Genomic DNA, 25,074 nt, shown 5'->3' with positions numbered 1-25,074 from the left:
TTTATCTCTCTTTCTCTCGGAGGACCTGAGCCCTAGGACCATGCCTCAGGACTACCTGGCCTGATGACTCCTTGCTGTCCCCAGTCCACCTGATCAGGCTGATGCTCCAGTTTCAACTGTTCTGCCTGTGGCTATGGAACCCTGACCTGTTCACTGGACGGGCTACCTTGTCCCGGACATGCTGTCTTGGACTCTCTCTCTACCGCACCTTCTGTCAACCAACTCTGAATGATCGGCTATGAAAAGCCAACTGACATTTACTCTTGAGGTGCTGACCTGTTGCACCCTCTACTACCACTGTGATTATTATTATCTGACCCTGCTGGTCATCTATGAACGTTTTAACATCTTGGAAATGTTCTTTTATAATCTCCACCCGGCACAGCCAGAAGAGAACTGAACACCCCTCAGAGCCTGGTCCCTCTCTAGGTTTCGTCCTAGGTTCCGGCCTTTCTAGGGAGTTTTTCCTAGCCACCGTACTTCTACATCTGCATTGCTTGCTGTTTGGGGTTTTAGGCTGGGTTTCTGTACAGCCCTTTGTGACATCGGCTGATGTAAAAAGGGCTTTATAAATGCATTTGATTGCTTGTAATCGCTGCGCAAAGTACTGAGTAAAGGGTCTGAATACTTACGTAAATGTGATATTTGAGTGTTCATTTATTTTTTAATGTGGAAAAACGGATTCTGCTTTATCATTATGGGGTATTGTGTGTCGATTGATTAGGGGGAAAAAATATTTAATCCATTTTAGAATAAGGCTAAGGTAACAAGGTAACAAAATGTGTAAAAGGTCAAGGGGTCTGAATACTTTCCGAAGGCACTGTATTTCATTAACCTTTAATGTGGTTGAGACCTGTTATAACATGTTCCTGAAAAGCTTATATATGTGTAATGAATGCTTTATGGCTATATAGTGTTGGGTTCYGATTTCTTGACTTATGAAATCATGAAATATACTTATTCATGTCACTGAGGGAGAGAATGGAATGTATAATGTTTACATTCTGTCAGGATGTGTTATCGTTAGCCTTCAGGGATCCTATGGGAGGAGGACAGACACAGTCTGGTACCAGTCACCATGACAGCAGTGATTTTGGTAGCATTGAGCACTTTGGGGCAGAGGTCAGGTCAGATGAAGTGAGGAAGAACAGATATCACTAAGGTTCTGTCTAGCAACAGGGATGCATTGGCTGTTCAGATGTGTAGGAGGAGACTCAGRAGAGGAGAAAGAGTTAAATAGCAGTGCTTGTGTGAATATGTTTTTTGTCTGATGCAGCTGTATTGACCCAATGGGTGAATAAATTTGGTGTAAGCTTTCATAGCGTCCGTCGTGTTCTTAGTCTGATAATTAGAACCTAACAATAGTCAAAGTAAATGTTACCAAATTATAGTTTTCACCTATACAGGCTATACAGTGTTTGTTTACAAACTTTGGTGTAAAACAAGGTAATATTTTGGGTTCTGATGTGGTACGACAGTTGAATTAAGCTCATGAGGCATTTCTAAGTTATATTCTTCAAGAATCAATGTGTACATATCATTCATTTCTATGTCCAAAAAGGAATGTAGCTACTGCAGATTGCCCCGTCAAAATGTTAAAACAACTTTTAAAACCTTCATACATACACACTTTATAAGCCTTCATTAGCCCTTTATAAGGCCTATATAGATGCTTCAGAAGTCATTCATAATCAAATGCCATATGAATGGTGCCAAAAGGGTTTTGATAGATTTGACAAAACAGATGTAAGGACCTTTTATATCACTCTTTATGTAGTATGACTTTGCTTATAAAGGATTCGTAAGACCTCTATGTAGGGATTATTAAAGCTCTAAAAAGCCTTTATAAGTTGAAACATGTTTCTGGTATACTTAAGTCAAGGTAGTTGGTGTCCTGTAAAAGTCAAGGTTATAAGGTTATGGGTAAACTATGCCTTTGTCCTCACAGCAGGCCAACCAAAATCTATATGAGGACATGACCTCCAGCCAGCTTTCAATTGGAATCTGTTGAAAAATGCTAATCAGTTTAATCAAACATCAGGCAATTTATTTTCTCCAAATCTTATTCCTACATGGCCATGAAAGAGGGTGAACCCCTTTTTCCATTGCTTTTAGGAGGCGTACTTTTATCCTCGTGAGAGTGGTGAGCACCACCGCCAAGCACTATACACTTCATAATTTTACGTCAAGAGKGCATATGAAACTCATTAATGAATTAGCGCTCATACTGCTGCTTTGCAGCTGTTATGGAAAACTTGAGCCTCTGCCCTAGATATGAAGTACTACATAGGTAGCAATTTACAATTCACACTACCTGTTAGCTACAATATAGTTCCATGCTGCATTTTACTTGATTTTAATATCATAAACTGGCACAGGAAAGGTATGTTCTTTTTTTGTTTTTTGACATCTGCATGTCTATATTCAACATAAGAAAAAATTGTCAGGAGAAAAGTATGCTTTCTGAGTGTAGATAAGTTTATGCATAGATCATAGATCTTTGCTCTTAGTATGATGGTAAACTTGATTACTGTACAGGATATGGTTCCAGTTCTGTAAGTCCTTTCATATTTCCACACCCATACTCAAGTCCTCTCCACTTGATTACACTACAAGTGGGCACCATTTGTTTATTCAACTGTAAGTGTGTCGACAAATTCATTGGGGAAAATTTGAGGACTGTTCAATTAAGATAATTATTCCAATTCTATTTAATGACTCAAACCACTAGAGGATGTTTACTGGGAACTAAAATATGCTCAGTTGCTACGGACGTTAGCATTTGCAATAAAACAGCCCCCATATTTTGGGATAAACCCAAATGTAACATCTGCCCCAACTTCAGTGGGAGGATGAAATGTAGGAGGATGATATGTACGGCTTTCGTTGTTATGTAGTGTAGGGTTTGAACGAAACTAATATCTTTCCTCTGGTTACAAAGGAAAGACTTCACAAGATATTTATGAAAGACACTCTCTCATCCCTTTATTGCACTTTGGAGGAAGATTTGCTCCAATAAAGCAATGCCAGTATTTAAAGGCCACAACATGTTCACGAAGAATTCATCTTTGTATTGTAAACTGGTCTACACTTCTCGTGACCTCAGTCATCAGTAGAGATTAGTATCGAGTGCAAGTTGAACACCCCACACAGACCAATGTACTGTCCTTCCAACCATAAAGCATTTCAAAGCCTCTAATGGAAAAAGCTAGGAAAATATAGGACTTCAAAATGTCATCCGAACAGCGAGTTGATAAAGAGTTCATTGATAGATAACAATGAACAAATTGAGTTCATAAAAATTAGTGAAACAATGGTTATTTTGTCCRTGATATAGTTTAGGCAGAAAATGACACAATAGACTTTGTTACATGACTATTTACAAGAATAATGKTGATATTCAAAATTGAATTTATATGCCACTTTGGGCAAACATTACTGAGTCATTACGGGGTGTTTTTCCGGACACAGAATCAGACTAGTCCTGAACTAAAAATAACTTTTAATGTAGATTCTTCATTGAGCTTGATTTTTATTCCAGYCGAGGTTTAATCTGTGTCCGGGAAATCGCCCCTACAACTTCAAAGTGATAGTAAAGCTGGTACAAGCAAACAAGCAATATCAGCAAACGTGCCACATGTTTTCAGTTACTGAATTTCAAGGTTCTTATGCAAGTATTCATACAGACACTCTTACCTCCTGCTTAACAGTTTCAGTGAAATCTGAGTCATACCACAAAAAACAACAAATGCCAAACCGCTAATGCAAAAACGCCTACTAAAAAATATACTGCTTCTGTAAGATTTATCCTGTTACAGTGACAGTCCCCTGTGAGGTAACATGTACTGTACTGTTTCATGGAAACAACGACCATGTGTCCTCTTAAAACATTTGTCAGATTTCCAGAAACATTTGCTTCATGGCATGAAGTCTAGCCCTTAGAAATGAACAGTACCCTGAGGACTTGCTCCATGACTATCTTCATGGTCTGTTTCATACTCATTATGTTCTGACTATAAGCCACTTAACATGTAATCAGGTGAAGATCCAATATGCTTTAGCATCTTCAGTGGCAACCAGATCATTATATCAAAGTCTACACTTAGAAAAAAGGGTTCCAAAAGGGTTCTTCGGCTGTCCACATAGGAGAACCCTTTTTGGTTCCGGGAATAACTTTTAGGGTTCCATGTAGAACCCTCTGTGGAAAGGGTTCTACATGGAACCCAAAAGGGTTCTACGTGTAACCAACAAGTGTTATTCAAAGGGTTATCCTATAGGGACAGCCGAAGAACCCTTTTTGGTTCTAGATAGCACCTTGTTTTCTAAGTCTACTCTCTGCAGATGTATGTATGTTAGAAACTGTGGCAGCAGMGATTACTTATGTTTGAGTACAATCTAGTCTAGAAATAGTAGACCTGGGCCTGTATCCACAAAGCATCTCAAAGTTGGAGTGCTGACCTAGGATATGTCCATATAATCTTAATGTTTATGATCAGCACTCCTACTCTGAGACACTTTGRGGATACAGGCCCTGGACTTATTAAGCATATTTAACACAAAGATTTTCTGCAAATAATGAAATATGATCTCCATCTGGCCCGCCTCATGAGCCCAGTTATCACACTGGCAGGAGTCATAAAGTAGGGAGAAAAAGCCTTTAGAGTTAAGTACCAGGTACTGTACTTAACACTCAGACATTAACCTCTTTTCCCTTTCCTTTTAAACTTGTGAAAAATGCCCTGAAATCCCTGGYAGGTAAATCCTGTTGGAGAAAGGGTACTATTAGCACCACTATGTACTCTACCCRGGGTGCCGATGACATGGGCGTCAATTAAGGCAGCCCCCTGCACCTGATTCAGAGGGGTTGGGTTAAATGTAGAAGACACGTTTTGGTTGAATGCATTCATATGTGCAACTGACTAAGTATCCCCTTTCACCCTTTCTCTCTAAGTGTGCTCTTTATCCGTTACAACATTAAAGGGAATTCTCTTGACATCCAAAACATCCAACTAGCATCCAACTGATTTGAATATCCATTCAGCAATGTCCCGAATAGCAATTAATACATTTTCGATGCATTTATTTTCTACAAAAGTGTTGGATTCTGATGGGTGTTGAGTGAGTGGATGTTTGTATATTAAACTATGTAGTACTCACAGGCTTACCATCAGCACCAGCAGGACCAGCTTGACCTGGGTTCCCCATTGTTCCTGCTTCCCCCTGACAGAGAACACAGTATGTTATTGACTGGACCATTTTGATCTTTAAACAATACAATTGCACCACTCATGAAACSGCTGAACTACTCTGAAACTGTTTGTCTATTGCATGCTGCACCGATTTGGTTCTAAAACATGTTCTCTGTGAGGAGCATCAAACAMAAATGCTTTTTACCTTTCCTGGAAAAGACCTTTCAATGCTTTACAGACTTTATCAGTACGAAAGATAATTCTGAGTTAATGTCTCAGCAGGACATGTTGAGCTTTACTTGATTCAAGATGCCCTTTTTTACAATTCCAGGTAARATATCAGCCCCATAGGAGGCTGGTGGGAGCATATATAGGAGGACGGGCTCATTGTAATGGCTGGAAGGGAGTAAATTGAATAGTAAGAAACACATAACAATTATGGAAACAACATGTTTAACTCCATTCCATTGATTCCATTCCAGCCATTACAATGAGCCCATCCTGCTATAGCTCCTGTAGGTCCTCCCACCAGTTTCCTCTGATTCAGCCCAAAAGATCCATCTGCGAACCAGCCATGCTTGTAGCCTTTTGGATGTATTATTAAAACCTTTAAGAGCAATCTTTTCCTGTTGAAAAACTGGATTTGTACCCATGCGTAACTATGGCCTTATAAACACAAACATGTCTGCAACCTTGTGCACTTTTACAGAATAAAAGGTCCTGTTGCTGTGGTAAWATTGCTTAAAGGTGAAACGTTTTAGTTTAAGTTTTAACATCTTATAAATTCTTTGGCATATGCTCTGTGAACAATTAAATGTCACACAGCACTTTATTTTGTGGCCCATTTAAGGAAACTTTATTTTGCCTAGGAGCCAGTCTGTTTCTACTTTTAGTCAACTTGTCATTCTCTTGCCAAACAATCTGTAACTAGTCCCTTTTTCAATGGTTAATTATTTCCATCAATAAAAACGTTGGACTGTGGGGCAAGACTTATTGATAACATCTTCCAACCACAACCCAATCACATGCATTGCTGTCACAGTGACGTACTGTAGGCACAAAGCCACATCCGTTTGAACCACATCTTTCTATTTGGCTGTACGTTCACGTCTTGGATGAATTGGTCATGCAAGTTGTGGGGAGACAAAACAATTTARGTCAGAAAACTGTTCAAAAGTGAAACGCTTTCAAAAGTGTATTTGATTTGCACAGCACCGTGTCCTGATGGAAGGAGTTGACACCTGATTTAGAAACTGGCAAGCGCTGTGATGTAACCCTTCTGACTGACCTTCATTCCTTGAAGACCAGGAGGTCCGGGAGGACAGGTACATGGTTCTGGAGTGGGGTCCACGTCTATGTCACCAGGGCCATTGGCACACTGGAATAAACAAGAAACACGCACACCATTCAGTAATGGCACGTGGCCAAATGACCAAATSGCCCTCTAGTGGCCTCATGGGTGGAAAGTTATTCATATTTTTCATGTTTCAATCTCAAACTTTTTTTTTCACTTATTTCTTCTGTTACGTATATAAAGTGTAATATTGGGATGCAAACTCAAAATTGAATACATTTCAACTCTATATCTGACATGGTACAGGTGTCTTTTAGCCAGGTGTGCCATGTGTGTACTTTTCTTTCAAAGTAGACTACCAAGAAACACTCTGCCTACTGCAGTAAAAGGTTTTAACATAGTGATCACTAAGCCATACTCTTGTCATATGGAAGACATACGAGCAATTAATCAATGATATGTCTGATTTCCTGCTYACAGACACTCAGACAACTGAAGCCAAGGGAGTGCATTCGGTTCAGGTCTCTTAGCAGCTGTATCATTTAGCATTTGGCAGCCTAGTAGCATTCACACAGCAGACATTTCCAGCAAAATGACTTTGCAAACATAGTTCTAGAGACAAAGGGCTATATTACATGTTTATAGCAAGAGACAAAAAACCTCGGCTGCATATTAGTACAAATATGTTTGCTTGCTTGACGCAAGGGAAACATATTACTTTGGACTTACCCTGAAATTAATCAAATGTAACTATAGGTATGTTCAACATAACGTCATTACCATGTGATTACTTTTTTATTACCGGTAGCCTAGCGGTTAAGAGTGTTGGGCCAGTAACTGAAAGGTCACTGGTGCAAATTGTCAAGCCGGCAAGGTGGTAAAAATCGGACGTTTTGCCCTTGAGCAAGGCAGTTAACCCCCAACAACAACTGCTCCCCGGGCGCCTATGATGTGGACGTCGATTACAGAAGCCCCCCCGCACTTCGCTGATTCAGAGGGGTTGGGTTAAATGAGAAAGACACATTCCGATTGAATGCATTCAGTTGTGCAATTGACTAGGTATCCCCTTTCTCTTCCCTATTACAATGTTGTAAGTATAGTTAGTGCTGTGTAGTTACCTGGGTATAAGGGGAAAAGAAAAGAAAACTCCACCCAAAAACWATCTTTTAGTTTGTTTCATGAGTCCCTTGTTGATATTGTCACAAAATCTGTTGCATGTCAGCAACCACATTTTCAAGATACTGTATATAACTTTCAAAATACAGTWATACAGTCAGTATTTTGCATTATATGATGGTGTGTATTGCATCATATAATTGCTGGCATGCAAAACAAATTGMGATTATATCAACAATGGACTAATAAAACCAATATCAAAAGATAGAATGTTGGGTGGAATTTTCCTTTAATTGCACAACCCCTAGCAGATTAGTGARGGCAGGTAGCCTAGTGGTTAGAGCGTTGGGCCAGTAACCGAAAGGTTGCTAGATCGAATCCCCGAGCTCACAAGGTAAAAATCTGTTGTTCTGCCCCTGAACAAGGCAGTTTACCCACTGTTCCTAGYCTTTCATTGTAAATAAGAATTTGTTCTTAACTGACTTGCCTAGTTGAATAAAGGYTAAATWAAAAATWAAAAAAGTGACACTGCAYAAGACCATAAAGTACAGTCTTACCTCTCGCGACGAAATTAAACGAGGGTTTACTTTGTAAGCGAGCAAAGCCATCAGCCAAAATACATACCTCGCCGTCCTGGAAATAAAAGGAGCGAGATTATGTCATGGAAGCGCCTGGAACCTGTAATCTCACACTAATAGACCAATTCGTTAAGACAATAACACTGGTTGAAGGTAAATGAGACAATGCAAGAGAGAGAGAGATGCTGGCATGCGGTTGTGTGTTTTCAGTGCCTCTCTCACCCTCTCTTTTTGTTTCTCCCAAACTGATATCCAGAAACCACATATGCAAAACAATGGTCTGGCATCGTGGGTTAGTAGTGAAAGCAATAGCCAAGCCAATGCAGCATTTGGCCACTGCTTCACAAACAGATTTGCTGTCAGACGGTAAAATAACAGTGAGAGCAATGTGCATGTGGCAAGCAGAGGTAAAGGCGCTCCACCACAGCACAGTAGAAAGCAGGATGAGGTTAAACAAGTGATACGTGAAATAATCTATAAAACACGGGTCATATATCGTGAATCATATTCCTAGGACCATTTGATTCAATGCACAACTGAAAGAGGAGAAAGAAGAAAGAAAAAGTAACGTTTTTTGACAAATTTCAACAGATTTAAAAATTAACATCGTATGGATTTTCCCCGATACTAAGTCATGGTGGTGGTATGGTGGTATACAGTATAGTGGTGCATTGTGATTATAAACAGGAATATATGTGATCCCTTAAAAAATGTTGTTTGGTTTTAATGTGGCACATTTATTACAAGGACAGATCCAAAAAGGTGGTTGTACTCACAACTCCAGGTATTTCACAGGCAGTCTCACGGTTGTTCTGCTCGGGGTCGCAGTAGATCCTGAGTTTCATAATCTCAAACTGTTAAAGATAAAGGAATTATCATAAGGTCGGGGAAAAAGCATTTCAACACTAACAAGTGGCTACTTTATCAGATAACAGTTTTATAACGATTCATGAAAAGTCCCTCTCATCACCATACCAGGAAGTTATTTCTCTAGACTTAAGTGACACCTTCATTATATTTACGATAACTTGTAAGGATTTACTTGCAGGTCATTTTCAAGTTTTATGGGTTGAAAACAAATCCAGCAACATTCTGGGTTACACGTCTTAAATTAGCTTGGCCAAAAGTTGTTCATTTTAACACACATCATTATGATTGATTGCATGTTGAGGAAGTTTGGCACAGTACACCAAGTATCAACATGGCCAAATAAAGCAAAGACTAAATAAGACGTAGAGGGCAGAGAGGTTCTTCGTGGCAAGATTTTCTAATCCACTGAGGTCAGTATGTTTTAGAGGAAAATGCAGAATCTTGACTCTTCACATCCTACTTTTAAACAGTTAGACCAATAGCCGCTTAAATGCGATCCAATGTACAGATGTAGGATGTTAATTTGATCACAATGTTGAAGGAGAACTTTGCTAAACTTGTGGTGTATTTTAGGTTTTAAAAGGCTTCTAAAATGTGTAATTMCCCTCACAAAAGATTCATCAACCCCTACAAAAATGCCCATTAATTGTAATCCACATAATAATTCACATTTCCTGTTGCAGAAGGATTATTTTCTTTTTGTAGCAAACTGGCTCAAATTAAGATCCTACGTCTGTAAARGACAGTTGTCMTGCTCAAAGAAGCACAAATGCACGTTATTCGTTCTGAAAATGTTGTCTCCGGATACTTACTGGTACAGTTGTCTCTTTGCTGACATACTTTCCGATCTGGGTCTTCCCATTAATGAAGATACCAACAGGAGGTTCCAATAGCATGGTTTCAATTTCCAGGTCATCAACATACAGGGTAACATCCTGCTCAGTGACCAGTAGGCGAAGCTGGTGCCAGTTCTCATCAAATAATTTCTATTTGACAAGAAAAGAGGAGGAGGAATGATTATATATACAAAGGTCAACATGGTCTAGGAGAATTTAGCAACTTGCCTACTAGAGAGTGCAATGGATATTAAATTGTTGGGCAATCACAAAACATTGATAGGAAGAACAATGGAGAAACAAAGAATAAAGACAGGCTTAGAAGATCAGTTTCTTTTCTTTTTTGTTAAAATCACTAATCCATATGGTCAAAACYTAAGAAATCAAAGGCTGCGTTTAGACAGGCACCTCAATACAGATATTTTTTAACTAATTGGTATTTTGACCAATAACATCAGATATTTTTACATCAGATATATTTTAGAGCTGATCTGATTGGTCAAAAGACCAACTWGTGAAAACAATAGAAGACATTTAACTCAGGCATGTCAAGAAGCCATTGTAAAGTAGGCCTCGGCTAGCACATGGCCAGTAGGAAAACGTTGGATGATTTCAAATAGTCTGATATGGTGACTGATCTCCAAGATGTTTGATTATCTAACCATATTGAATCATTCTTTCAATTCACTACATTCCATTCTCCTCAAATGTCACAGTCTTCAACCCCCCCACATCCCAGTCCTTAGAAAGATAGTTATTTTCTCGAAAATGCTTTTTTGGAATATAATGTAGTTTGTTGTAATATCATTAGTGTGTGTAGTAAGAAACCCTATCACTGTTTTATGAGGACTCTCTGTGTTTCATGGACTGTAGAGACTGTACATCTGCCTCAGAGATTTTCATGATGATTGCCAGTTCTGGTGAGAAATGAATTAATGACTTAGCCAGACTATTTTTTTTCTCTTTTCCAAATTTGAGGTTTTCTAAATGCCACAAACAGGTCATGATTTAGATTTTCATTAAGGCTCGGTACAGATGTATCATCTTAATCATTCTTTTGTTGCTGAGAATTTCACTGTTTCACAGGAAATGCACATGAGCTTCGTGATTTACAAAAATTAATTGAAAACCTGCATTAACAGATGGTTATAGTAACAGTATTCCACTTTACATGTAGCCTCATTTTGAATAGCCTAACCACRGATCAAGCAGCATTATGGATTAAACGTTCAAATCCTGTTGCTGCAGGATTATTTTGCTGTGACAATACAATACAAGTCAAATCAAATCAAATTGAATGTCAAATGTGCTGAATATAACCGGTGTAGACTTTACAATGAAATGCTTACTTACGAGCCCTTTACCAACAAATGCAGAGATAAAGAGTAAGAAAAATAGCTAATAAAAATAGAAAATAGTAACACAACAAATACCAATAACGAGGCTGTACACAAGGAGTAACAGTACCTAGTCAATGTGCCGGGGTATGAGGTAGTTGAGGTAATATTCTCATGTACGGTACCAGTCAAAAGTTTGGACACACCTACTCATTCAAGGSTTTTTCTTTGCCTTGATGCAAAGCTGTCATCTTTGAAGAATCTCAAATATAAAATATATTTTAATTTGTTTAACACTTTTTCTGGTTACTACATGATTTCATATGTGTTATTTCATACTTTTGATGTATTCACTATTACAAGAAAATAGTAAAAATAAAGAAAAACCCTTGAATGAGTAGATGTATCCAAACGTTTGACTGGTACTGTAGGTAGGGGTAAAAATMACTAGGCAATCAGGGTAGTTAATAAAAAGAGTACCAATAAACAGAGGTCAAATGAAGATCRGACATCTGTAAAGTACTATCATGTCATGTGTCTGTTTTGGTGATTTGGAAGACTCATGGTGTTGAGGTACCTTGGAAGGTTCTTGTTGGAAGACCACTGTCTGAGTATCACCTGGTGCTACACTGGTTGTAGTGAACTTGACATTGCGTTCAAATCCGTTAAGTGTGACAGCCATTTGTGGTTTCCCGTTATTGGTCTGTACCCTCCATAAGTCCCACTCTTCCCTGAGCAGAGACCCCTTGTACCTCAGTGTGGACACAAAGACATAGGACGGAGGCAGGCCGTCTGGAAACAAGTTCCTGTGGGCCAAAATGAAACAACCAGTCAATCACATCACCATGAAACAACCAGTCAATCACATCACCATGAAACAACCAGTCAATCACATCACCATGAAACAACCAGTCAATCACATCACTATGAAACCAGAGTGATAAAGTAGACATGGCAATAGTGACACTCGTAGGAAAGGTTATCATTTTTAGCTCACAATCTGTGGATACTACACGATTAGAAATGTAAAATAATGATGTAAAACATCACAGCACAATTGAAAAATATATGGCACATGGAAACTAAACGAGGGTGGTCTATGGTGATAGGTGGGATSGGCTGAGAGTGGCTGAGGGTTGGGATTAAAGAGATTATGTTTGGTAATGTATTATTCTTATGTGAATGCTTTATATAAAAGTACCATGTATGTAAAATGTGCATGTAAAATGTGTATGCAAAATYTATATGAAAATGTATTTATAAAATGTATGTACACTACCATTCAAAGTTTGGGGTCACTGAGACATTTCCTTGTTTTTGAAAGAAAATACAATTTTCTGTCTATTAAAATAACATCAAATTGATCAGAAATACAGTGTAGACATTATTAATGTTGTAAATTACTATTGTAGCTGGAAACGGCTWATGGAATATCTACATAGGCGTACAGAGGCCCATTATCAGCAACCATCACTCCTGTGTTCCAATGGCACGTTGTGTTAGCTAATCCAAGTTTATCATTTTAAAAGGCTAATTGATCATTAGAAAACCCTTTTGCAATTATGTTAGCACAGCTGAAAACTGTTGTACTGATTGAAGAAGCAATAAGTAAGTAAGTAAGTAAGATGGCGCCGGAGAGGATGGCAGATGTTTTACGTGCCCCCAGCCGATTGTGTTTTTTTGTTCGTWTATTTGTGTTATTTGTAACTTKTTTTTTTACATTTTTTGTACATAATATTGCCGTTACCGTCTCTTATGAGCGAAAATAACTTCTAGACATCAGGACTGCGATTACTCACGACGGACTAGCAGAATTCTCTTTTTCCTTTCACAACTATGACGAGCCCGATGCGAAGGATACACTGCTTCCTCGAGAACAGGCCCCGATCCCGTGACCTGCGTGAAGAGGAGGCGGAAAAAGAGGGGGTGAAGGTCAGGCTGCCTTCTGAGAATTCATAGGAGATCGAATAAACCCCCACTTCCCTCCATTCTSGTAGCAAAGTGCAATCTTTGGACAATAAACTCGACGAGTTACGAGGAAGATTAAACTACCAACAGGACATTAAAAACTGTAACATCTTATGCTTCACGAAGTCGTGGCTGAACGACTACAACATCAACATACAGCTGGCTGGTTATTCGATGTACCGGCAGGATAGAACAGCGGCGTCTGGTAAGACAAGGGGCGGCGGTCTATGTATTTTTGTAAACAACAGCTGGTGCACGATATCTAAGGAAGTCTCGAACTATTGCTCGCCTGAGGTAGAGTAGCTCATGATAAGCTGTAGACCACACTACCTACCGAGATAGTTTTCATTTGTATTCTTTGTAGCTGTTTACATACCACCACAGTCAGAGGCTGGCACTAAGACAGCATTAAATGAGCTATATTCCACCATAAGCAAACAAGGAAACGCTCACCCAGAGGTGGCGCMCCTAGTTGCCGGGGACTTTAATGCAGGGAACCTTAAATCCGTTTTACCAAATTTCTATCAGCATGTTAAATGTGCAACCAGAGGGAAAAGAACTCTGGTCCACCTYTACTCCACACACAGAGACGCATACAAAGCTCTCCCTTGCCCTCCATTTGGCAAATCTGACCATACTTTTATCCTCCTGATTCCTGATAACAAGCAAAAATTAAAGCAAATTAAAGAAGTTGTCAGAGGAAGCTGATGCTAAGCTACAGTACTGTTTTGCTAGCACAGACTGGAATATGTTCCGGGATTCCTCCTCTGATCAGTCATTGGCTCAGTCATCAGTCAGTCATTGATCAGTCATCAGTCACTGATCAGTCAATAAGTGCATTGATGACGTCGTCCCCACAGTGACTGTACTTACATACCCCAACCAGAAGCCATGGATTAGAGGCAGCATCCACACTGAGCTAAAGGCTAGAGCTGCCGCATTCAAGGAGCGGGATTCTAASCCGGAAGCTTATAAGAAATCTCGCTATGCCCTCCGACGAACCATCAAACAGGCAAAGCGTCAATACAGGGCTAAGATCGAATCATACTACACCGGCTCTGATGCTCYTCGGATGTGGCAGGGCTTACAAACCATTACAGACTACAAAGGGAAGCACAGCCYAGAGCTACCCAGTGACACAAGCATACCGGACGAGCTAAACTACTTCTATGCTCGCTTCAAGGCAAATAACACTTGAGTTCAGCAGCTATTCCGGAAGACTGTGTTATCACGCTCTCTGCAGCCGATGTGAGTAAGACCTTTAAGCAGGTCAACATTCACAAGGCCGTAGGGCCAGACAGATTACCAGGACATGCACTGCAAGCATGCGCTTACCAACTGGCAAGTGTCTTCACTGACATTTTCAACCTCTCCGTGTCCGAGTCTGTAATACCAACATGTTTTAAGCAGACCACCATAGTCCCTGTGCCCAAGAATACTAAGGTAACCTGCCTAAACGACTACGACTATGTTTATAGCCATGAAGTCCTTTGAAAGGCTGGTTACGGCTCACATCAACATCATTATCCCAGAAACCATGACACAAAAGTGGTTGGCCTAATCACCAACAACGACAAGACAGCCTATAGGGAGGAGGTTAGAGACCTGGTCGTCTGGTGTCAGCGTGATCAAGTCAAAGGAGATGATTGCGACTACAGGAAAAAGAGGACCGAGCATGCCCCCATTKTCATCGACGACCTGTAGTGGTGCAGGTTGAGAGATTCAAGTTCCTTGGTGTCCACATCACCAATAATCTAACATGGTCCAAGCACACCAAGACTGTCGTGAAGAGGGCACGACAAAACCTATTCCCCCTCAGGAGACTGAAAATATTTGGCATGGGTCCTCGGATCCTCAAAAGGTTCTACAGCTGCATCATCGAGAGCATCCTGACTGGTTGCATCACTGCCTGGTATGGCAACTTTTTGGCCTCTGACCGCAAGGCACTACAGTGCGAATGGCCCAGTACATCACTGGGGTCAAGCTTTCTGCCATCCAGGACCTCTATACCAGGCGGTGTCAGAGGAAGGCCCTAGAAATTGTCAAAGACGCCAGCCACCCTAGTCATAGACTGTTCTCTCTGCTATCGCACGGCAAGTGGTACTGTAGTGCCAAGTCCAGGTCCAAGAGGCTTCTAAACAGCTTCTACCCCCAAGCCATAAGACTCCTGAACATCTAATCAAATGGCTACCCAGACTATTTGCATTGTCGCACCCCACACCCTCTTTACACCTTATCAACAATACTAGAACAGAGCAAYCTGGCTCTAACCAGAATAGAAAGAGGAGTGGGAGGCCCCAGTGCACAACTGAGCAAGAGGACAAGTACATTAGAGTGTCTAGTTTGAGAAACAGACGCCTCACAAGTCCTCAACTGGTGTTTTGCAGGTACTATTTAATGAAGCTGCCAGTTGAGGACTTGTGAGGTGTCTGTTTCTCAAACTAGACACTCTAATGTACTTGTCCTCTTGCTCAGTTGTGAACCGGGGCCTCCCACTCCTCTTTCTATTCTGGTTAGAGCCAGTTTGCGCTGTTCTGTGAAGGGAGTAGTACACAGCATTGTACGGGATTTTCAGTTTCTTGGCAATTTCTCACATGGAATTGCCTTCATTTCTCAGAACAAGAATTGACTGACGAGTTTCAGAAGAAAGTGCTTTGTTTCTGGCCATTTTGAGCCTGTAATCGAACCCACAAATGCTGATGCTCCAGATACTCAACTAGTCCAAAGAAGGCCACTTTTATTGCTTCTTTAATCAGTACAACAGTTTTCAGCTGTGCTAACATAATTGCAAAAGGGTTTTCTAATGATCAATTAGCCTTTTAAAATGATGAACTTGGATTAGCTAACACAACGTGCCATTGGAACACAAGAGTAATGGTTGCTGATAATGGGCCTCTGTACGCCTATATAGATATTCCATAAAAAATCTAGCTACAATAGTCAATTACAACATTAACAATGTCAACACTGTATTTCTGATCAATTTGATGTTATTTTAATGGACAAAACATTTTGCTTTTCTTTCAAAAACAAGGACATTTCTAWGTGACCCCAAACTTTTGAACGGTAGTGTATATGTAGCAGAAAGGCTGTAAAAAAATACATTAAGATATTTGTCCTCTGAAGAGGGATGGTTAATAAAAAAATAAAAATAAAATATTGACACGGCCACTGGCATGGCACATACTGAGGTACGGGGGGGCATGAGATTTGGGGTCCCCCAACCCCCCCCCAAAATCATCATACCATGAAAGAAATGTTCKGAATTACAGGAAATTAGCTTTATAACTACAACATTTTCTCTCAGCAATGTGTAGAATGTCAGGAAATTAGCTCAGAGACTCTTGAAAGTCAGGACAATCGTTGTCCGACAGGGAAACTGTATTTTTATAGTTAAAAAATATGATTTTGTTGTGTTATTTTTATTTGAGCTTAAAATGTAKATTTATGAGAATCTTAGAAGGGACGAGATTTGTTTTAGGAATTCTCTAAACACTTTCGAAATGCCTTTGTCCGGAGCAAAGGACCCCAATTTCAAACTCTCCAAAAAAGTGTTTAAAATCCTAAAAACTGGCAATGATGGTTATTAACTAGAAAAMGATCTTATTGAGTTTCATCTCTGACTTTAAAACCCCCTCCCATGTGTCACAAGGTGATGTCATTTTGGATATTGAGTAGCTCCCTGTGTGTATAAGTTAGAGACATACAGTACAATTTATTGTATTGGCTGCAGCTCAATCCCCTCTTTCCGGATATGTAAAGTTTTCACTTAAACCATACAATGGGGCTTTTGAAAGTGGCCTTTTTATACACGAGGGGATCCAGACAAGACAATCGCAACAAATCTGTCTGTAAAACCCAAACAGTGTGAGTTACAAACTAATYAGCTTCAGGGAAGTTGTCTGAAGGTAATCCAGTACCAGGCTGCAAAAAATGTATAGGTAAAATGTGCCAAAAATAACGTGACCAAACATGGGTCTAAGTTTTCTCATTCAAATCTTGTTCGTTATTATTTATTTTTTGACTGTCTTTTTTGCCATTTATTAATGTGTAGTTCATTGTGTTTCTATGGGCTGTAGCAATAAACGTCAAATTCAATATTATATCAAATATGTTTTTGATATAGGCCTTTAAACACTTGTTAGATAATAATTGTAAAAATAAAATGCCTTTTATGGTGTCTGATGGGGTTGGCATGAAAACATATAGAAATTGGAGGTTGTTCCTTTACATGCTGTTATACTGTAGCTGATACTTTGGTCTATCAAAATATGTTTATTTTTTTATTTTTTTTATTAAGACAAATATTTGTGGAAAGAAAGTTGAGATTCTCCTGTCTTTCAAGAATCCCTGAGCTATAAAATAGCAAAAAAAAGATATACCTCATAGCCAAAATGTGTAAAATAGCATGAGATTAGCTATAAATCTGCACATTTTTCTCTCTGCCCACATGAAAAASAGGGGGCCCAGTGAAACTGCGCTACGCCACTGGACATGGCATGGTGTTTTAAGCTTACGTCGTGCTTTCACTCAGGTCAACGCGAGATGTCACCTGGAAGGCTTTGGAGCCATAGAAAGAGCCTTGAGTTTTTTTGACCTTTTTGGCCAAATTAAGATACTGTAGAATATCGAAGCCCTTCACATCACCGTTATCGACTGAGATACTGCTTGGACAAACAGTCTCTGAAATAAAGAGAATGAGAGAATTTAGAACACAGCAGAGTACGTATTTTTGTGTGACTGGTTGAACATCACAAACACACTTTCATATAAGTACCACCATCCTCTTTTCTGGTCTGGCTGCATGTTAATTTGACCTGGAAACCGAAGTGTCAAATAATCTGTTGTAAAAGACATTGGAATGGATCACTGGACATTTTGCAAATATCCAGGCTGTCTAAAGAACATCCCTCCAATTGGGAAAAKCAGACCGAATTTGACTATTACACCCACACCTTAATCACGCATCTTAATTATTACAGTAGGCTGTTCATTTACATGGGATCAGGCATCCTTATTGTTTTTAAGTGGATACAACCACTCAAATAGGTCAAATTTTCCGAACTGTTGTTTTATGCTTGGTTCTGGGAGTTGTTTTTGCTCTTGTTCTTGATGAAACCATTTTGTTTTAAATAGCTTCACTAACCTTTACTTCACTCTGAAGCATGAACCAGTATCTGGGCAAAGGAGATGAGGAATATGACGAGATCGCCTCTCTGCACAAAACGCTACCATTCAAGCTACCATTCACCAGCTCTGCAAGCGTCAAAATGTCAGAATTACTAACCAAATATGCCTGCGCAGCCAGCAACAATTGTAATTTACTGCCGTTACGCCATGTATGTTCCTTCGAAAAAGATCTAAATAAAAATCTACAAGCATCCCAAAAAGATCATTATGTATTGTTTCTTACCAGAAGGTGCCTCTTCCGGTCAAAAACAATAGATAGCTGTTTTGTTATTGTTGCTTGTTGATTTTTATTTAGGCCCTGGGCAGATAGCAGATCACATCATATCATCATCTCCTTTGCCCAGATATTGGGTCACCTGAAGCATTACCATCAAATTGACATTACTCTCTTGGCACAGTTTGGCTAGTCATCCACAGTCATCAGCTTTAGAAAACATTTACATTCCCAGTCATTAGATCTTGAGAAAACATTATATTTCAAGACATTTCTTGGTTTTGAAGAGCTTCAATGTTTGGCAATGTGCAAACATGTTAAATGAACCGAAGAGTCCTTAAAGGCCCTCTCCTTCATTTTAGCGAACAACAACAAAAATGATAGCCCCACTTGGTTTGTTATTAAGCTGAGGGATAGGGCTTATGACGGTCCCCATTTTGTCATCACAAAAATGCCTACCTTCACACAATTTCTGCCTTATGGTCTCACGGATCTTGGAAATAGCTTTATAGTCATCAACGTAAAACACGTAGTTGGAGGAAGGCTTGTTTCCAATAGCATTCAACTCTGCCTCTTCTGTCTCAGATCCCACACCAATGGCAAAGATGATTATTCCTCTTCTCCTGGCTGCCTCTGCTGCAGCTTTCACCTCATCTTGTGACTTCCCGTCTGTTAGGACCACAGCGATTCTAGCAACGCCCTTTGGGCCTCGCTCAGACAGGTTAAACAGTTTGTCGCTAGCAAACTGTATGGCTGTCCCAGTCCTTGTGTTTCCTCCCATGTAGTCAATGGATTCCATGGCTCTAATGAGATCCTTGATATGAAGGTGCTTCCCTAGTGGAATATTTATGATTGGATCATCACTGTATTGGACCACTCCGATCTGGGTGAACTTCTGTCCGATGTTAAAGCTTGTGGTGATGTTGACTAGCCATCGCTTGACTATTTCAAAGTTCACATCAGCTACACTCCACGAGCCGTCTAGGATAAAGACCAGATCGCTTGCAACAGTCTTACAACCTGTAAGAGACATGAGACACATGAGTGGTGTTACACAGCCTTGAGAAAAAACATTAATGCAGAGTATTCACTTCTTCTAAAGGAAGGGCCTTTACCAATACGGTTCATAGAGAGCTTTCCTGAACATCCATTCTGTTTTTATAGTAAACCTGAGAGATAATGGACACCATGCAATGGAAATGTGTCACACATAACGATGAAGACAGAAGCACTCTTACTGAATCTCATGTCCTCATCTTGTGCTGTACAAGACAAGTGAAGGAGCATGAAGCACACACACCGCAAGACACAATGCATGGATCTTGTTTTGCAACCCATGATGCTGAAGTACCAAACTCCAATTGTGCCCCTATAGGGAAAGGGAAACAACACATGCATTGCTGAGATTGTCGTTACAATTGCTCATATCAGTTAACCAATCAAATAACTGCAGACCGTTTTTCTTACTTGTCACTGCTGTTACTTGAATTGCATGCAATGCATATCTTAATATTGAAAGTAGACATATCTGTGACAAAAGATGGAGGGTCAGTATATTGCATTTGTTGTAAACAACATAAAGCAAATGAAGTATGTGTTAGTGGCAATGAAACATGGAAGAGCATTCTGAGGTCTCTCTCTCTCTCACACTCGCTCTCTCTCACACACTCGCTCTCTCTCACACACTCTCTCTCTCTCACACACTCTCTCTCTCTCACACACACTCTCTCTCTCTCACACACTCGCTCTCTCTCCGTGTGTGTGAGTACTCAGAATTGTTTTGATCATACTTCTTTGTTTCCCTCTGGCTTCTTTAGGAAACTGTATATTTTATTGCAGTTTCCAGCCGGTGAAAGTTAGAAACTGCAGACATTATAAAAAGAAGCAGCTTTAAATGAGGAACAGATATGTTCCATAGAAAGCATTTGTGAAAGGAAGGAAGGACCTTTAGTCAGCTCAGTCAATCCATCCGATCAACCTTAAGCAGTGGGTTTTCCTAAGACAATGACCAGACTTGGATAGATCAATTCTGCAATGACCGAGATCTAACCCTGATCCACCATATGTAACTGTGCAGTCGGTTTGTTGTCACAGCCATAACATGASTGTATTTTTCCACTCCCTGACCTGGGATTTGCGGCACAGCTCGTTGAGGCTCCAAACTGCCATGGCAGAGCCGGCCATTTTGTTCCGGTCTTTCCCCCCAAATCCGTCCAGAGCACTGGGGGAGGTCGATGGAGCAGCAGCGTGACATGAGCAATTTGGTATGGTCAGTGCTATCCGGTATCCTTGGGACATTCCTACCATAAACCTTAACCTTAACCCCTACCCTTACCCTAACCCTAACCCTAACCCTTACCGTTTTAAATTTCAACTTCAATGAGGTGACGTCAGAGTTGGGACTTCCCAATGATCCCAGATAGTAAAGACCCATTCGGTATTACCCCAAACTGGATATTTCTACATTTCTGCTAAAGCCACATGGAATTCATTTATGGCGTCAGACAGTGAAATTCCAGCTCTGGACAGTGACCAAACACATGTAGTCATGACGAATGGATGGCAACCATTGTCCAAGACACAAAGAGACCTGGTTGTGATTGGACAACACAGTTAAAGCAACACATTCCGGAATGGGCTACATTAAAGCTTGATGGAGTAGGCACCACCTGAGAATGCATGCCACAAAATTCTCGAAAATAACCCATGCACTTGTTTTGCAGGTCATTGCAGTGCCCTTAACCATATGTTTATTTTTATTTTGTATGACCCAGTCATTGACCTCTGACGTTATTGGAGCAGTGCAGACACTTTATAGCTCTCCATCTTGGTCAAGATGACGGGTCGCTGGTATGCAGTTTATTACTGCATACCCCCACCCCCCACCCCGACTAGAAAAACACAAAACAATATCCATCATAAAGATCAAAACAATTCTGACATAAAACCCGTAACATGACTTCCAAATTCTATTCCAGACACCTTATTTATTATTATCGAGACGGAATTATTAATCTAGTTTGCAGCAATAGTTTGTAAAATATTTATGTCATGCCTGGTGGGTTGCATCCAYCTGGACATGGGAGTCAGGAAGCTCATGTTGAACAGCTGATTCCTCCCACTTTTCCAGAAAAGGTACTACCAACAGAGTTAACCTGTTCGTGGTTTGAGCCGGAAACACAAACTTATATAGATGATCACTTACGGATGTTCTGGTTCCTTCATCTGCTTCTTACCCTAACCTTTTTGGTTGCTATGTTCTTCTGATTCATGGAGTTGTTGTTAGGGATACATTTGAGATGTTYTTTTCACAAATCCAAAGCTACTTGGGGAAGTTAATGTGCACCTACTAGAATAGCGATTTAAACATTAGCACCTGCTGTCTTAAATGACTGTGTTTAATATGTCAACCATTGCATTTTGGACTGAACTGCTTTAAATAATGCAATTAAAAGTTATTCCATCCCAAAATCAACAGCTGCTGTTCAGCATGTACTACAACCAATGATTTAAACAGTATGTACACTAGCTGACTGACTAGCTGTTTGGAAGCCACTCCGCCACCATTGTAAAAAATATTTTGGAAGCTATATAAATACATTTATTTTTACACCTTCATTTGTTTTTGCCACCTTTATTATAAAATGTATTACATACATTTTATTATGTTAGCTAAACAGAAAAAAATATATATTTAGAAATATTCCTTAAAGTATAGCTTGTTGCTTTCCCCACTACAAAAACAAAAATACTGCAGTAAAAAATGTCTATATTTCCACACTGAGGTTGGAATAATAATTTGAAATTCAGTKAATTATGATAATGCCCTTTTAGTGTAAGAGCTGTTTGAATATACCGCCTGAAATGTCGGCCTGTTTTGATGGGAATTCCAACGCTCTCTGCCAATAGATAGTTTTTCAGTTATCCCTCCCCTCTCAGACCACTCCCAGACAGTCCTAGCTAAATTCTTGCTTGAGAAATTGCTCTTTGCTAAGAAGCATTTTTTTTGTTCATGACCATATTAATAGAAAACAATCACAGTAAGTTATTAATTGTTACCCTGAAYTGATTTGATATTGAGATACAAATGGCTGCATTGGACCTTTAAATACATGTAATTTTGTCCTTAAAACATTGAATTGAAATACTGTAGAATTCCATTCATTCCTGTGGCAGACTGGTCGTTTCAAAGCCTCTCTTTGGCCAATACATAGCATCAGCAATCCAGGGTTTATATACATCATTGACTACAACTTTGCCAAGGTAAGGGGAACGTTAATTACTGCCAAGTTCCTCAGGCACCAAGGGAAAAGCCAAAACATTATATTAGCTCTCCCTTGAAATCAAATCAAATAATCAAAACCATGAACCCATATCATCACAGTAGACTAAACCACTTGGAGCCTGGGAGGGGTATATTATCATCCAATATGTTCCTATTTTAGAATGAGCTACAGGCTAGGGGTTTACTTTTGGGATTGCCTAACTTTTGTTTTATATAAATCTGTCACACTCACAGAAACTCATGAAAGCAATTTATGCAAACCCCCTGATCTTGGTATTTCTATGGATTTTGTTCCCTCAACTTTTTGTTCTGTTTATGAGAGGAGACTGAGTCGAGCGCCAACCAGAGTTCAGTTAAATAATTCCATTCATTCTTTGCATATGACAGAGGCACAAACAAGGGACTGATAACTGCTCCTAATGTCTTCAGTATGCTACCTGCTGTCTGCCGCTGCAGCCGCTCAGATCATAGCAATCTAAACACTAGTAGATTATCACATCTATTGAGACATTGATAAAGCACAAAGCTTCAGTGAAAGCTACAACACACTAAAACACACTCAAAAACCAGAATGATCTGAAATTGTACTGAAAGTTCATACTCAGTCTAAATCCCAAAAGGATCCAACAGGTACAACTTGCTTTACAATGCATTAAACAAATGAATAATAAACACATTTCAAACAAGAAACAATCTGTTTCCTAATTTAAACATGAATCATTCTTTAGCATACCGTAGATAAAAGTATTGGCATCAAAYGCCCTTGCAGACCCAAAATCAACAAGTGTACAAAATGTAGTTTTCCAAAAATGGCAAAAGCAAACCCCCCCACCCCCCCCCCCCCCAAAAAAAGTTACCAGAGGTTAGTGTTGTCCGAGTGTCAGTGTCCCCTGTCACCTTCTCATATGTGTCCTGTGGCCATAACCGTGGCACGGTCTAGGTAGAAGAAGAAGCTGTGTTTGGGGAAGAAGTTTCAGCACTGCACCAAATGTTCCTCCTGTGACTGAAAGCCTGCCCTTTCCATTCACTTTCCATCTCTCTCTCTCTCTCTCTCTCTCTCTCTCTCTCTCTCTCTCTCTCTCTCTCTTCCCCTRTCTCCCCCTGCCTCCCCTTCTCACTTTCTTCCCCTCTCTCTTGCTCTCCCCCTCTTCCCTTTCACTTTCTTCACCTCACTCCCTCCCCCTTCTCTCTACCCCTCTCTCTCCTCCTCTTTCTCTCTCTGCCTCTCTCCCTCTCTCTCTTTTCTCTGGGTCTTCTCCGACTATTACTGACCAACAGCCACTCTTAATTATCCAGGCTAAAAGAGAGAGACAGATAAGAAATACTGAGAGAGACAGCCTCTTTCTGTCAGTGCCAGGAGAAAAATAGTAGTCAAAAGGACAGGATTGTGTGTGGGGGCTGAGGGTATACACATGAAGTCCTGAGGGTTCCAGGAACCAGGGTGGGTCCTAGATAAAGCTACAGGCTTTCACATGCTGGGACCAAACCTCGGGTTTGGTAACTGGCGTTCTGTTCCGTTGTTTTTCATATTCCGTTGTTCTCCATATCTCCATCTGCCCATTGTCATTTTCCTATTGTGTGCTCATGGAAAGGGTTTACCAAGGTGGACAGCAGMAGATCATGTTGTACAAGTGAGCAATGAACAAGGTGCATAAAATGACTGTGATATGGTACCGTTCCTAGTAGCCTAGTCTTACAGCTGAAACTCGTCAAAAATGTCCAACCAAATCTGATATCAGTTGAGAATGTTGTTGTAGACTTCAGTTTGTCATATTTCTTTGAGTTTCATAACTCTGCAGCATCCTGCATCAACTAATGACTCCATTTTGGCTTTCTGTACCTCAGTATTGCAATGATTAACYGGGGCAGTTTCAGCATACAGGCTGAAATACTCTCAGGGCAGCCCAGAATACACAATGTTAGGCCTTCACAATGTAATTCTCATGAGAATAAAAACACACATTGTACACATCAAGATCATTTCACAACCTGACCTAAGGGAACCAAAAATTCAGTATAATAACTAAGATACACATGAAATGCTGTCCAGATGCTGTAGGACAGGGTTTCCCAATAGGCGGCCCACGGGCCGAATTTGGCCCGCTGGTGATTTTATTTGGCCTCCCAAGTTTTCTGAGCAATTGTTTTATATATTTTTGGACATAAAATACTGTAGAAACACCAGAAAATCAGCTCC

General features: G+C 40.0%; 1 protein-coding gene across 4 annotated transcripts in view; it reads right to left on the bottom strand.

Annotated features, from left to right (window-relative positions):
* The window catches only part of col21a1 (collagen, type XXI, alpha 1), a 46,638-nt gene extending 22,657 nt beyond the window's left edge, over positions 1-23,981 (bottom strand). Inside the window, exons 1-9 of one of the 4 annotated variants that reach the window (XM_070444989.1) lie at positions 23,775-23,981; positions 19,831-19,961; positions 19,052-19,612; positions 17,706-17,871; positions 11,798-12,026; positions 9,860-10,033; positions 8,954-9,031; positions 6,478-6,567; positions 5,158-5,220 (exon numbers count right to left, since the gene is read on the bottom strand). In XM_070444989.1, coding sequence (XP_070301090.1) covers positions 5,158-5,220; positions 6,478-6,567; positions 8,954-9,031; positions 9,860-10,033; positions 11,798-12,026; positions 17,706-17,871; positions 19,052-19,612; positions 19,831-19,961; positions 23,775-23,782 — 1,500 coding nt within the window. In that variant the 5' untranslated portion in view covers positions 23,783-23,981. Of the gene's footprint in view, positions 1-5,157; positions 5,221-6,477; positions 6,568-8,953; positions 9,032-9,859; positions 10,034-11,797; positions 12,027-17,705; positions 17,872-19,051; positions 19,613-19,830; positions 19,962-23,610; positions 23,705-23,734 lie in introns of those variants that run through there. The other 3 variants (XM_023993638.2, XM_070444987.1, XM_070444988.1) reach the window with 3 other exon arrangements.
* Between the last annotated feature and the right edge of the window lie 1,093 nt (positions 23,982-25,074).

This window comes from Salvelinus sp. IW2-2015, linkage group LG8 (assembly GCF_002910315.2).
Source record: "Salvelinus sp. IW2-2015 linkage group LG8, ASM291031v2, whole genome shotgun sequence".
Taxonomy (NCBI): domain Eukaryota; kingdom Metazoa; phylum Chordata; class Actinopteri; order Salmoniformes; family Salmonidae; genus Salvelinus; species Salvelinus sp. IW2-2015.
Note: the sequence above shows the minus strand (reverse complement) of the source record. Positions and strands in the feature narration are given on the sequence as shown.